General features: G+C 41.8%; 1 protein-coding gene across 3 annotated transcripts; it reads left to right on the top strand.

The window, feature by feature from the left end:
- The first annotated feature begins 319 nt into the window (after positions 1–319).
- On the top strand, positions 320–14,445 carry LOC110986113 (uncharacterized). 3 transcript variants are annotated; one of them, XM_022247757.2, is made up of 10 exons: positions 320–480; positions 1,825–1,992; positions 2,234–2,374; positions 2,662–2,768; positions 6,749–6,848; positions 7,611–7,747; positions 8,407–8,818; positions 9,475–9,550; positions 10,367–11,733; positions 12,937–14,445. In XM_022247757.2, exons 3-10 carry the CDS (start codon positions 2,255–2,257, stop codon positions 13,075–13,077), a joined length of 2,460 nt encoding a protein of 819 aa, XP_022103449.2. In that variant the 5' UTR covers positions 320–480; positions 1,825–1,992; positions 2,234–2,254; the 3' UTR covers positions 13,078–14,445. The 3 variants fall into 3 exon arrangements, with proteins under 3 accessions (XP_022103449.2, XP_086994510.1, XP_086994511.1); XM_087138384.1 differs by lacking the exon at positions 1,825–1,992; XM_087138385.1 differs by lacking the exon at positions 2,234–2,374.
- Positions 14,446–14,654: the final 209 nt, after the last annotated feature.

Here is a 14,654-nt window from a genome sequence, read left to right as displayed (position 1 = left end):
AAACTATATTTTTTAGGTAGGTTAAAAGGCTGTTAGGTTAAGTTGGGGAGGGGGGGTTAGTGCCAAGGAAGTTCGGGGGGAATGGGTAAACAATGAGTATGAAGACCTGATTCCCAACCTGTGCATAATTAACTATTTATTTTCTTGATATTATCTTTTGTTTTCCTCCGTCCTGCCGGGGGGGGGCGTTAGTTACGCTGCTGATATTAATGTTTGGGTTTTTTTTTCTGTTAAAAAATTAGGGGTGTCAAGAGCGCCAAAACTGTTCTGTGTAACTCAAGAGGGCGCTTTTGCAAGTAACTGCACGCGCAGTGCGCGCGATCCCTGCATGCGACATACATAGGGCCAGAAAGGCGGTATATTTCAACGTGCATCTTTCATTAGGTCTAGGTCACCGGTCAGAAGGTACACAGTTGTTGCGTTTTCTTAAAATGACATGAAGTACATTTGAGCTTAGCTGGATGCAGACAAACAAAAAAGGTGAGTCTGGAATGTTTAACATTTAATTCAGTGGAATGTCACTCCAGGATGTCAGTGATGATGTAATCAGTAGGCCTACCTCCATGGTCATATGGAGGAAGCAAAGGAACACAGCAGTCGTACCCGTGGACTAGGAACTGGCCCTAACTTTGCGCATACAAATATTCGCGCATCCAACTTTCTCGTCGTGAAACTCTTCAACGAAATTATGCACTGACGTTAATTAACCGTCTATGATCGATCGTCATTTCGCTTCGACGTTTTCCTTTTTTCAGCTACGTGTATGTGCGAACTGAAAGCTTTTCCTTGAAGAATTTGGGAAACATGTCAACAGAGCATGAAGCTTTACTTTACAGACTAAATACAAAAACGAACCGAGCACAACTGTCTAGAAAATGGATACATGATCACTGTTTGCTCATGATTGATGTTGGATGTCCGATACGGGCACTAATGATGACTTGGATTAACTTTTGCCAAATATTGAGGGTGTTATCAACAATACGAAGCCTGAAAAAGTACTGCACACCTTTTTGCTATTCCTGTTGGTGACGACAGGCGGATTTTGTGGCACTGTATTTGGTGACTTTTTTCAGAAATACTCGCAGAAAGAGAAGTTTTGTCATAATATCCAGATAAATAACTCATATTAATGCGAACTATTAAATTATGATTTTTTTTTGAAAGAATAAAAATTCATGCCTCACAGTAACTTCAATTAAATTAAAAAAAATTTAAGTCTAGGAGAATGAAAAAAAGAAAGTGATGGGAAGTCAAGCTATTGTGAATAAAAGTGTTTTATCCTCAAACTGTATCAAACTAATTAATGCAAAAAATAATTCCTCATTCAAGAGACATTAACTAGCAGATTTGTCAGAAGTAGTATGACTTTTGCAACGTACGTGTGCGAATTATGGTGACGTAGGTCTTACTACAGCCAATTGGCTCGTGTGCAGACGACATTGTACCTGTTGCTTAACGCTTCGATGACATCCGATGTTCTTTGTGATATTATTCCATATCGGATTTTAGTCAAACTTTCAACTACTGAAATTGAAGTCACTGGACACCAAATGTGGCTGTATTTATTTATTTATTAAAAAATTTTTTTAAAAATGTTTTCATAAAGCTTATTTTGGACGTTTTGAGAGCATGGAAGAGACATTTTTGGCCAGTTGAGAGTAAGTTGTAGGTTTATTGTCACCTGACCAGATCTTCAGGCCCAGCTGGACACGATCAATCAATCTGCGTGGTTGTTTGATCTTTAGACAATCTGTCAATGTTACTGAATGATTTGCGGACATTTCCGCAATCAACCAATCGCCTTTTATTTCTTATACACAGTTGTGGAAGATCATTTCGAAAAAGGGAATAAATTGAGAGAATTCGTAGAGAATTGGCTGGTAGCACACCCTGATCAACTGACTTTGCTCAACGTAAAATTTTGCCAGTACACGTAGACGTTTCATGGTGTGACTGGAGAAAACGTGTAAGAAAGAGGCTACTGTGCAGGTAGGTACATGTAGGCATCCAATGTTTCTTTCAACATACTGCAAAATAACTGAACCGGTTATTTCATGTACAGTGCACGTACCAGCCTGTTTACTGGTGCTGCATGTGTTTTTCACTGTAACTGCCCGTACATGTACTGCTCATGCCGCTTTGTTTCTTGTCTTTCTTAGTGACTTCTCATTTAATTGTAGACCCAAATAGGCTAGCATATTGTTTCGCTGTCTTGTGGTGGTGTGTTTAGATTGTTGTTAAGGCTACCACCATGGACCACTGGATGAGAAACAAATGGATTGAGAAAGTCTTGAGTAAATTTGACCGGAATGCTGTGACGCCGATCTCAGACGACCAGGAACCGCTGGCCTGCCAGGTGCTAAATATCAAGGTACATGAACAGAATTGCTTGGTCGCTCTGGGCAAGACATGTTTGATATGGCATGATGGTGATGGTTCACATGCTGGTTCTCTCGCCAGTACCTGTTTCACACGTACTTGTGCACGTGACCTACATGTATTCACCTTGGTTCTCTGCAGCATGAGGCAATTCCAATTTGCGCGCTGTCTGTTACTGTGTTATTGCCCAGGCTTAGTCTGTGTCTGTGTTTTGAGAGAAATGCTCATGATCGCATCATTTTCAAGAGAGATAAAAAGGATTCTTAACTCCCTCTCTAGGTTCTGGACAAAGTTGTTGGCAGTATCGGCGGTGTGGCAGAAGTACATGACTGCGAACTCTACATCAAGGCACTGTTCAGCGTGGATGCTATCAGAAGATTTGAAGAGTAAGAGCAAATACGATTTTGGTGCGGGTGTGCAGCAGTGCACGGAATGGTCCATTCGTGACTTACATTTGAAAAGTTTGCTTGTGACATGGTGCTGCGTGCGCTATGCAAGTGGGAACTGGGAAGTTCATGTGCCGTCCTGTGCAAGTGGTAGATTGGCCCCATGCATGTGAACAAGTCTCGTGTATTACGTACTTAAATTTTTCTCACAGACTCTTAATATGAATTCTTAATCGAGCACCTTCACCCTTGTTGCCCTTTATTGTTCACAATTGAATGGGGGTATGGATCCTTGGTGCCATGAGAAGGCATCACTGTGCCATCTCCTGGTTATGGAGTGAGTCCCTTACACTTTACATCTGCCCATTTGTCTTCATGAGATGTGAATTTCTGAAAACACACTTGTCAAGCATTCTACTAGGCCTGTGCCGGGTACCCGGGTACCCGCCCGTCGATTTCAAAACCCGGTTCCATTTTTCCGGGCCGGGTACCCGTAAAAAAGTAACTAAATTAGGAACAAACATTCATGCATAAAATGTCTGTGAAATTTCTTACTGAAGGACAGACTTCATGAAAAACCACCGTACCGATGAAAACCCGGTCCCGCGGTCATACATGAAACTTGAATTTGGAGATCGACAGCTAATTTTGTTACCCATTCCGCCCATTGCACCGCAAGTCGTTTTCCTAGTTCCGGAATTTCTTAGTTCACAAGAGCGAAAAAACCACTAAAATTCACGGGCGATAGGTCACTCGGTACGTGTGATTTTAAATATTTCTTTAAATTGAATAGTCATATAAACCTTTGCATCTATTGTCTGCTTAATCAAAATGACTTTTTTAGAGTTTCCGTTTTTGTAATTTACCGAAAACTGCAAGCTTTTCCTCTACTCTCGGATCGCGCGGCGTTACCACGCAAAGTCGTTGCGAACACAACTACACGGGCGCAGCAGAAATGTACGTGACGTAATGGTTCGTCAACTGTGCGGCGCGTGGAGGGTAACGTTGATAGCTCACTGTACAGTTGAAAAGTCGAGTCAAACCTTACGCAATTTCTATCTTTTTAATTCATTGGAATTCTTATCTTTCATCTAATTTTCTCAAAATTAAAAGATTCTCTATTAGAAAAGCAACTTTTTACAATGGTTTTGGCTGAAAATTGATTTTTCGTATGGTTACTTTTCATTTGTGAAGACGTTTTTGTCTCGATCCTAAACCGATCCAGAACTAGGAAAGGTGTCATCGTCACTTTTGTCGATCGATCCAGTGAGTCCAAATATAAAAGCTTAGATTTTGAAAAAAAAAATTGAAGTATATCCAAAACACAAAGTTGACTTCTGACCATATTTCAATCGAATTTGAGGATTTTTTAGCTGCAGTCTTAGTGAATAATTTTCGCGATCCGGAACTCGGAAAATGACTGTACCAAACCTATATGAACAAGAGAACGAGGGAGTTTTGTCTTATGAGGGGGCTGTTGATGTACACTTGCATGACTGTATTTGTAACTATCAAACCCTGTCGGCCTAAATGACTTTTGTGCGGAATAAGTAGTGCTTACTGTTTGAATTAAGAGTATTTTTGTCAAATAAAACAATATGAATGAAAATTACTTTATGTCGGGATTGACGACGAAGCGAGAGCGGACTGTGTTATATTCCAGCGGTACTGGGACTCCACACGGCGTGCGGTAAGTAGCGATCACGCACAAATTGTGCGGTTGATCGGCCTCTTTTTATAATCAAAGCACTACATGTGCGCAACAAACCCAAAGAGTCAGAGAACCAGTTTAGTTAAGTTTTATACCAAGAAATATTCCGTTTCAAAATTATTTTTAAATTAAAGCAACTTGAATTTCCTCAGTGATTCAGCGGAACTGTGGATGAGGAATTGACCAAAAGAGCAAGAATGATGTTTTCTGTATGTACATGTACTAAAGCATTTCAAATCCAAGTATTTTTTCACTCGAAAAAAAGGAAATGTTGACAGGTGCAAGTCATAATACAGTCGGCCAATCAAATGTCACTTGTCGAAGTACTATACATTAAAATCTCGACAACTGAACCTCAGGGTAATGGAGTTATCCTGAAAAAAATATTTATTAGACTAAACCACTTCATCGTGGTACGTACCTTCGTGTGGCAAAACTTTCGTATTGCTTAGTCATTTAACAACGTGAAGCGCTGCTATTTTTTTTCACTTGGGCTTCCCTATGTGTGGTCACATGACCTTTCTTTTTACGGTCACATGGCCGCTGCAGTGTCAGCGATTGGACTGCCTGAAGGGCACTACAATTGGGCCCGCGTTGCAGTCAGGTTAGTGTCAACGTCTTGAAAGCCAGGATTACACAGTTGCAGCTACGTTGATATATAATTATGCAACGTGCTGGTCCTCGTCAGAAAAGAAATGAACTTGGGATGACTCCTGACCCTATATAGACTTCCGATACTTTTAACGCCGTTTGAAGCATTTTGGTGGCGTTTTTTTTAATCAGAAACTTCAAAATAAGTGGATGTAATGGTGTGGGCATTGTTCGAGTTACGGTGGTATTTTTGTACATAAAACTGTAAGCCGTTTAACCCGTGACGTACATAGCACTGATCTGGTCCGCACGTGACACGACCAGAGCTCACCATTTGTGCACGCCACATGCGTTCCGCGTGTACGTGGTCAAGCAGCATCCGGGACATTTCCTTTGAGCGTTTGCAGGTGCGTATATCATGTAGGTGGTTTGCAGCTCTGTTCTCTTTTCTGACGTTCCCCGTGAAGATTTGTTTTTCTGTTTCATAAACCCACAAAAAATTTGCAAACTGAAGGTAACAATTCAATTTCGTTTGATAAAAAGGTAGGAGAGATTAACTCCGACGTTTAGAACAATATTCTGCTTGCTTCCTATGTACCAAAAAGAACCGTGTTTCGGGTACATGATCCACCGGGTCGCGCGCAATGCAATTTGTTATTAGGCGATCTCTTTTCCGGGTACCCAGGTACCCGATGTTAACAAAAAACGGGTACCCGGTTCTAAAAATACCCGCAAATGCACACCCCTACATTCTACCCTGAAACCATGCTGTGGAACGTAGAAAGGTAATGCTCCTCTTATTGGACGGAGTTGCCCTTGATGGTTTCCCTTTTTCACGCAAATTGTCCTCAGAACAGTCGTTCATTTTAATGTGTAGCACACCAATCTCTTTGTGCTGTTAATCAGAACCTGCAGTCTGCAATTGGTGTGGCTATTGACTAAGAAATAAAATGATGCAGTATCGCATCTGCAGGGAAGTAACAAGGTTTGTATTCCATTTAACAACAGATGAGAAAAAGTGTAATCTGCTTCTACCAAATGAGAATAACATTCAGCTGTCGTGTTCTGTTGCCTTTTAGAGACACAGTGCGTTGAAACAAACCCTTTAAAATTTGTGAAGGCTGCTCTTTTTTGCCTTGAGCAGAGACACCTTCTCATCTGTTGAAAAGAGCCGTACTGGTTGGGAAGGTTCACTTTCTTGGCAGTGACGTGACTGTTATATATGCATTACCTAGTCGTTTGTGAACTAGTGAAGTTCAGTTCCGACCACAGGAGCCATCGTTGCTGAGAAAATTGCATCCTCTGTCAGTCCAGTTCAGGGCTCATTCAAAGATACCGTCACACTGGTACCCATGCCCTGTGGCATGAGGTTTGCATGTACATTATTCATCCACACATGTAAATTGCGTTGGTACTTGGAGCATGGTGACATAGCTGTGTTGTAGTTGAGACCACTTAAAACCTTCACAAGACCAACACAAGACCAGCACAAGACCTCCAGTCTGAATTCAAGTCACAAGCTATTCAAATGAACTGGAACAAAAGCATTCCTTTGTCATTGTTCACCCTGTTACTTGTGTCTGGTCTTGTGTCTGGTCTTGTGATGGTCTCGACTACAACACTGTGACATAGTAACATTACGTTTCATGTTTCTTTTTTTGTGTTGTCTGTCTTGCAGGAGGGAGGAATCAACATCATGCGCTGAGTTTGTGGAGCTGAGGAACAGTCTGCTGGATCTAACCAGGTATCACATCATGGTGGATGTGCAGCAGCAAATTGTGAGTCAGTGTGAATTTGTTCTTTCTGAATACTCTGGTCTTACTGGTCTGGTATGGAAGACCATAGAATGATCTAGCTGATGGAAGGTGATTGGTGATACATGCGAGCTTAGGGAAGAGAATGTTGTGGCCTGGGAGGGGACGAATGGAGACCTTATATGAGATTATGTTTGAAATGTTGGTAAAAAACTGTAGAATTTCATCAAAGTGAGCAGAGATTTGATTCTCAAATCAAGAAATTGTGGCATCGTTCTGTATCATGCTTAATAAAGTGCCCCAACTTATTTAGGGAGCACCTCAAACAATCGGAATGCTAAAGAACATTCCACAAACGTAGTTTCAATTGGGAACGCCCATGGTTTCCTGTAAAATTGTGCATTCTCCCAAATGGGAACAGCGGTCAGTGGGTACATGTGTGTGCCTGCTTACTCGGGAATGAAGTAATCCTAAATTGGAATACAGCGAATTCCCACAGGGAACACACAGGTTCTGTGATGGAGTTTTGCAGTGGGAGCAGGAATGTTTCCTCTGAGATGTTGCTTTACATTTCATATAATCTTTTGATTTGATTTGATTTTTGACAAATTATCAAGGATTTCATTAGGGTAAACGTTCTTGCCTACGATGGGGCCCCACCCATTCATCCAGACTGGGATGTGATAAGGCATTCGTGTCTACAATATATTTAGCCCACACAGTTTGAATAGACTCCTGGCGACGCAACTGGGCATTGACCCTGTCACACTTTTCTTTGATCATCAGGAGAAGTCGGACATTGCCATCTGTGTGGAGGACTTTGCTATGACTGTTTACAAAGCCTTGCCTGGCACATGGCGGACCCCTCTCCAGCCGGCAATCCATCATCCCACTGTGGCCCATGACCTGCGACGCATGTGGAGGTATCGTTTTCCTGAAGAAAGTTCTTTTTGTTCGTCGATCGAAGAATAACTTGTCTTTTAGAAATACTAGAAAACTCAGTTGTGCTGCTTCAGTTTGCTAAATTCATAACAATTCTAAACCAGTAATTTCTTTAAGCAGTAGCGATCTAAGGAGAGTGCAAAAGATTATTTGGTTCTTGCTGAAGTTGAAGTATTCTGTAAGATTGAATAGAATTCGCAAGTTACTCTTTCAAGATTTCCTAAGATTTAGTCTGGTGTGTACATAGGAAAAACAGCACTATCAAAGTGCGTGTACTTTAAAAACAATTTCCAAATTACTGAAGGAAAATTGGATTTTGACTGGTTCAGAGTGATTAATGCTGTCAGGAGAAAACTTGACTTTTTCTCTGATAACCACCTGTAGCTTATAACCTATATCTCAAATGTTCATTATACTTGTTTATGATGAAAACCATTTACATAGTATCCACTGAGCTGGAAACCTGAAATGGCTAGTTTGCATGTAAAACCCTACGTTGGATTTCGTGTTGTCTTGTCCCTTGAGTCAGCAGATCATTTGTAGATATACGTGGTTTAATGGGGCTTTCTACTCACAGCCGTCATGATTGCATCAGTCTATTTATATATACCTGACTCCATTAAACATTATCCAAGCACAGAGCCAAATATGCACCAGATGAACCTGACACCTGTCAGTCACAAGACCAGTCCCAGGACAGCCCGGATAAGTGCACCCTCTCTGTCCTCCTGGAGGCCATGGAGAACACCTCCCAGCAGGCCTCAGAGCTTTCAGAGGCCGAACAGGACCAACCCATTGAGGGCCCAACCGGCACCCTCAAGAGCCCAGAGGAGAGCGAAGAGACCTGTGCTTCAAGGGTTGCCTTCGAGCTGGGCTCGGCAGGATGCGATGAGTCTGGCGAAGGCACTGTGGAGGCCCTAGAGAAGGCCGTGAAGGAGGTGGAGACCAAGCTTATTGTTGCCAAGAACTTCCCTGAGCTGGCCGAGAGGATTCCAGAATACCTGAGAGATGCGCAGGGTTTCTCTGTCGAAGACCTCCCTCAAGATGAGGAAGTAAGAACAGTTACAGTTTCCACCTACTTACAAAGTATATTCCTGTAGAAAACATTCTTAGTGCGGAGACTAGTGCTGGTATAGTGCTTAAAAAACTGAAGTTGGCCACCGAAGTTAAACTCCATCTGAAATCCCGCCACCTCTTGACAATTTGAAAAGGCCATTCCTTTAATCAAAGTCTGTCAAGGGATTTACTTTAAGGAAGTCTTTGTCAAGTTAGTTGATAAGTAATGCACAAACAGTAATGCGCATACATCGATCAAGTAATGTGTACATGTGCACAATGTAAAAGTTATACTTAGTTACACATGTGCGTTCAAGTTTTAGGATGTGCATGGGAGTCTTATGCCTCTACATGAAAGTGTCTCCTAAGGTTAGCCTGTTTAAGGTTAGTCTAGTTTCGAAATGGATAGAATGTTTCTTCCTATGAGTGTTTAACGAGAAGGAGGGTTGCATGTGTAATTAACTTGAACCTTCAAGTTAAAGGAGATGATACGTGTCAACAGTGCCAGAACATCACCAGATTTGCAATATAGATGGCAAGTTGTGGCCTTAGAAATATGCAAACATTTAGTATGGTCATTGTATAAAAATTCAATAAAGCATTTATGCCCTTTCAACATTACTGAAGTCATACTTCTTTGGTACTACCCTAGCTGGACCTCTCACGCTCTGAACTGTTAGAATGCTGGATCTCTGAAGAAGCATTGGAGAAACTTTGTGGCATAGAAGGTGAGGTCTGAGGTTACCACCATCACTGAAGCAAACACACTCCACACATGTTGCTGTATTTGAGTCCTTTCCCAAGTCCACCATGTGCGTTGAAGCAAAATGGTATAGAGTGCCATGCGTGGTACCCCATCGTGGAGGGAAGGCCGTCGTTCTTGTGGATATGCATAAGTAGACGCTTGGTACTTTCAATGTTACTAATTATTTGCAAAACAAAGCTGTCCATGATGTACTGTGGTAACGGGTTGGAATCTGATTGTTGGGGCAAAAAGAATGCGCTGAAGGGTCTCGTGCTGAGAATGTTCACGCATTTGTTCATGGATTTATGCTTCATTGCGGATGTGTGCTGAAGGGTCTCGTGCTGAGAATGTTCACGCATTTGTTCATGGATTTATGCTTCATTGCGGATGTGTGCTGAAGGGTCTCGTGCTGAGAATGTTCACGCATTTGTTCATGGATTTATGCTTCATTGCGGATGTGTGCTGAAGGGTCTCGTGCTGAGAATGTTCGCGTATTTGTTCATGGATTTATGCTTCATTGCGGATGTGTGCATGCTCGGTGATGTCTGAAGTATACATGTATGACATTTGAATGTAACCGCAGGCGTTTAACCTCTGATGTTTGCTGGCATCCAAGAATGTTAACAGAAAATTGATCGCTAAAATCCAATCAAAATAGCCATTTGACTTTGTTTGAATGAAACATTGGTGTTGAGGTTATCTTTTACATATCACAAGTAGCAAATAGTTGTCTTGTGGAAAAGTGGTAATGCTCTCCTTTCTAGTCGAGTTCTGCTTATTTTTTCGTGCTACTTTCCAGAATGGAAACCTGACTACATACCCCCATCCTCTCTGCCAGTTGTTAGCAGCTCATCCAGTGAGGTCATCAGTTTTTTGACAGAACCTTCTGCTGACAATCAAGCTGAGAAGATGCCCAAGGATAGGCTAGAGGATCCATCACAGGATGGTGTCACTCAGTGTGGATCTAAACGGAAGCTGTCCTCTTGGCAGATTGGGGAAAGTCCCCACAAGGCTGCCAAGAACTCTGTTTCTGGCCAGGGTGGCGTTGTTTGTGCTGGTGATGTGGATTGCGAAGCTGGTGCAGATCTAGGTGAATCCTCTGAGATGGTCCTCGACATAGATGATCCTGACCGGGAGGTTGTGACGGAACCCTCAGATAAGCAGATAGATGCAGAAGCCGCCTCCAAGGAGGGTAGAGCAGACAGAAGAATTTCTTGCAACTGTGAGAGCTCCCCTGAGGAGGAGGGGTTGACCGCTCTCTGTCAGTGCCTCACGCCATTGGAGGACACATTAGGCGAGACAGAGAATCAGGTAAATCAGCAAGATGAGTCCCTTGTAAGCAACACAGACTCCACTGACACCTCCTTGGTGGTTTCTTGCGAGATGCCCAGTCAGAGTGTCAACAGTGACCCAGACAAAGATCAGGAGGACTTGGTCATCTTCCACAAGCTGTTGAATGTCAGCAGCGAAGCAGAGTCACTGCTTGGAGTAAATGATATGCCAGTAACTGTAGATTCCTCTATGTCTCCAGCACAGACTGGCAGAAATGAAACTCTCCAATGTTCTAGGGAGCGTCCCGTGACAACGTCCTGTACGTCAGATACCAACTCCAAAGACGCTGCAGAACATGTTGAGCCGTCGAACACCATCGATGAACCAGAGGCAGCCGGCCAAATGGCAGATACCAGTGCTGAGGTTTTCTTGGTTGATGCTGAAATACTGAATGTTGAACACGTGTCTAACTCTTCCGGCCAAAGAGATGTTGATACATCACTATTACCTGCTGCACTCAAGCAAAGGGCTAATTCTACCCCGTCCAAAACTGTCTCTGAACAGGTTACAGATGACCCCGCCAAACCTCAACAAGTTCCGGACAAATGTAAGGTAGCTTCCAACACTGGCCCCTCTTGCTTGCCTTCCACTTCCAGAACTGTCCAAACCAATTGGTCCGTCAACGTGATACCGCTTAAAAAGACAGTATCCAGCACTGCTAGTCAAAAGGCAACCAGTGAATCCAGGGATGAGAGGCCAGGTCACCGTCCCATAACCCAGTTACGGTCTCCAGTCATCTTGCCATCCATCTCAACCCCTGTCCACTCGCTCACGTCCCACCAACCCCGCAGGACTCAACAAAGTGAAACTGCATCCTCCTTAAATACTAATGAGGTAAGAATAATTGATTTCTTCCTCCCCTGTTGATTCAAGAAGTGTCTGTAAGTGTATATGTGTGTGTTTTGTTTATGTGCATGTGTAAGTACATCTAACCTGTCTCTGAGAAAAAAATTCAATTAAAAATTGACATTCAGTGAGGTTTATTTTTCCTGTAATTTTGCTTTTGAATCAGGTGCATAGAAAAGAAGGCAAGTGTACACTCTCAACAAACTCTGAAGCGATTAGAAAAAGTATCAGTTCTGTGTAATTTTCATTTTTTCCCCCAAAGATTTTTTTTTCTCTCAGAAACGGCGTTAAAAGGACCAAGTCATAATATGCTACCCAAATCTTGGCGCTCAATTTGCACATACATGTATGGCCCAGGCCTGCATGTTTACGATAACGTTTTTGACCAGTCATTCTATTTTCAGTAATGGTTTCAGTTGAATACGTTTTTATGGTATGCATGTGGCTTTTTCTTAATTAATTGATAATGACAACGATGACAACAATGGACAATAACAAAGCAACAGCATAAACATTCCATCCATATTTATTCATATATATTATCCATATATATTCCCGAAAGTGTTCTAGTGCATGCCATCCACTTACACACTTCACCTACCCTTGTGCTTGAAATTGCCATGTTTTATCCACTCACACACTTCACCTACCCTTGTGCTTGAAATCGCCGTTTTTTTATTCTCTCACACACTTCACCTAGCCATGTTGTAATTCATGTCTCAAAAATCTTAACTGCAGTCTTGAAGGTACTTTTTCAATTAATGTGCGTGTGTTACTGCATTCCGCAAACCATCATTGACTTGTGACTCGGACAGGAATTAATATTAGCTTCAGTTTCACATGTGCCATCTGCCTTGAGGGGTGACTAGGTGTGTTTGAGATAACATCAGTCAACTCTTGCAAAATGGCTCATACACGCGTAGCTTAACCCCTTCGCTATGGAGGACTGCTACTACCGCACCATTGTGTGAGCATTAGTGCATACCACACATACAGTCTATTCACCATGCAGCTGCTGGTTCAATGGGGCCTGCTGCTGGACAAAGCCCTCCATTCAGGGCATACCACAGCCCAGCAGTCGCTGTCAAAATAATCCCACCGTAAAGGGGTTAATAACTCTTGTATTGCTTACCTTAATAATTCCTGTATTGTTTTACTTAATAATTCCTGTGTTGTTTTGGGGAGTTGCAGGGTTTAACTGGTACACGTAGATGTACCTCCAGAGATGGTGAAGTTGACCCTGCATGTACCAGACAGCTCAGTGAACAAGTGGAAGATTATGTTCTGGAATGGTGTGCATCATATTTCCAACGCTTGAACAGGAAGCACTGAAGTCAGCCAGCTCTCGGGAGGCCCCACCGGGAGGTGCTCGCTCTCTGATGTTGCACTCAGTGGCATTTTGAGAAACTTTGGAAAGGTCCGGTGTTGAACCTAGTGATGCATTCCTTCAAGTTGACCACTGTGTTACATTCAACTTGCTTTGTGCACTTTGAATGTATGTCACAACCCTTACACTTAAACTTCCTGGAATTTGTGATATTGAAGAATTTGGAAGCATTAGCCACTGTACAGAGCCCAGCTGTTAACGTTGCATTAGGTTGTTGTTTTATGAGGAATCAAGGAGCTCTCTGCCAAGAATACTTAGACTTAAGTCCGAAACTAGTTTGCCGTAAGCAGCAAGTTCCCTTTGTCAGGTTAATTCCTTTTATAGTTTGTTCATCTGAAATATTTTAAAGCTATCTCCGATGTATAGGGTACAGGCGTGTTGACTGTGTTCCATGATAGTTTTATTTTGTAGCTCTCTGGAAATTTCTCAGAAATTAAAAGTGCTGGATCCATAAAGTCTTTAACTGTAAACATGTCTATGTTTTGAACAAAAGCAAGTGCTTGGAATTATCTCCGAAGCTTGTTCAAAGAACCTGGTACAGGAACCACTTATGGCATACTTCATGCCATTTTAATGTAAACGCGTTAGGTAAACAAAGCATTTTTCCTGTAAAATTTCCTGTTCCCTGTTTTAGTGTGCACTGTGTTTCTGTTATGCACACTACAATGTACTTTCTGTACATATGTACGTCTATCATGTACCAGTGTTTCAGAGTTACATGTATTGAACTTATCCCATAGTCATTGATTTTTTAAAAGTATGAATGGACGGGGAGCAGCAGAATTTTCTCAGAGATCATGATTAAAACTGTAAACAAAATTATGCCATGTATTTTCCACTTTTATCTCACAGTTTATTCTAAAAAGATATTTTTGTCGGTATTCTAAACCAATCGTTTGATAATCAATATTTATGTTTTCTATAAACTAATCTATTGTGTAACGTTAATTACAGTAAAAAATTTAACTGATAATTCAAGTTGATCGGTATTGTTCTTCCAAGATGGCTAAGCCTGGCTTACCACTTTTGCACATTAAACATGCATGATGTAGGCCATGCATGACTAATTCTCATATCATGGGGGGAGGGTGATATTGTGCACATACAGCATATAAAACTACCAGTTTGTGTACAGTTTTGTATGCCGTTTCAATTACAAATGGTCACTATGTTTAGGTTTAGGGCTGTGGGCATGCAGCCTCACACGTTTAACAAAGATTTCTGTATTCCAAGACAGTAGATGGAAGGGATGGGGTCTTCATATCGAAGACATTGTTTCAGTAAATCAAGGTTTATTTTAATAATGCCATACATGTATACGACTCTGTGCTTCATTTGGTATAGTAGTTTGTCATAGGTACACTATAAAAATTGGAGAAAATATGTTCAGGGGCTTTGTACACATTTCATAACCCTGGCATGTGTACGGAAAAACTGTTTGGTTAAGGCTGCTATGTGTACACTACCTTTCTCTGTAAAATTTCTCATGAAAAATCAGTATTTTCCTTTTTTTAGGGATTCG

The sequence above is a fragment of the Acanthaster planci genome, linkage group LG06 (assembly GCF_054643075.1).
Source record: "Acanthaster planci isolate LZ-2023a linkage group LG06, COTS_SCS, whole genome shotgun sequence".
NCBI lineage: Eukaryota > Metazoa > Echinodermata > Asteroidea > Valvatida > Acanthasteridae > Acanthaster > Acanthaster planci.
Note: the sequence above shows the minus strand (reverse complement) of the source record. Positions and strands in the feature narration are given on the sequence as shown.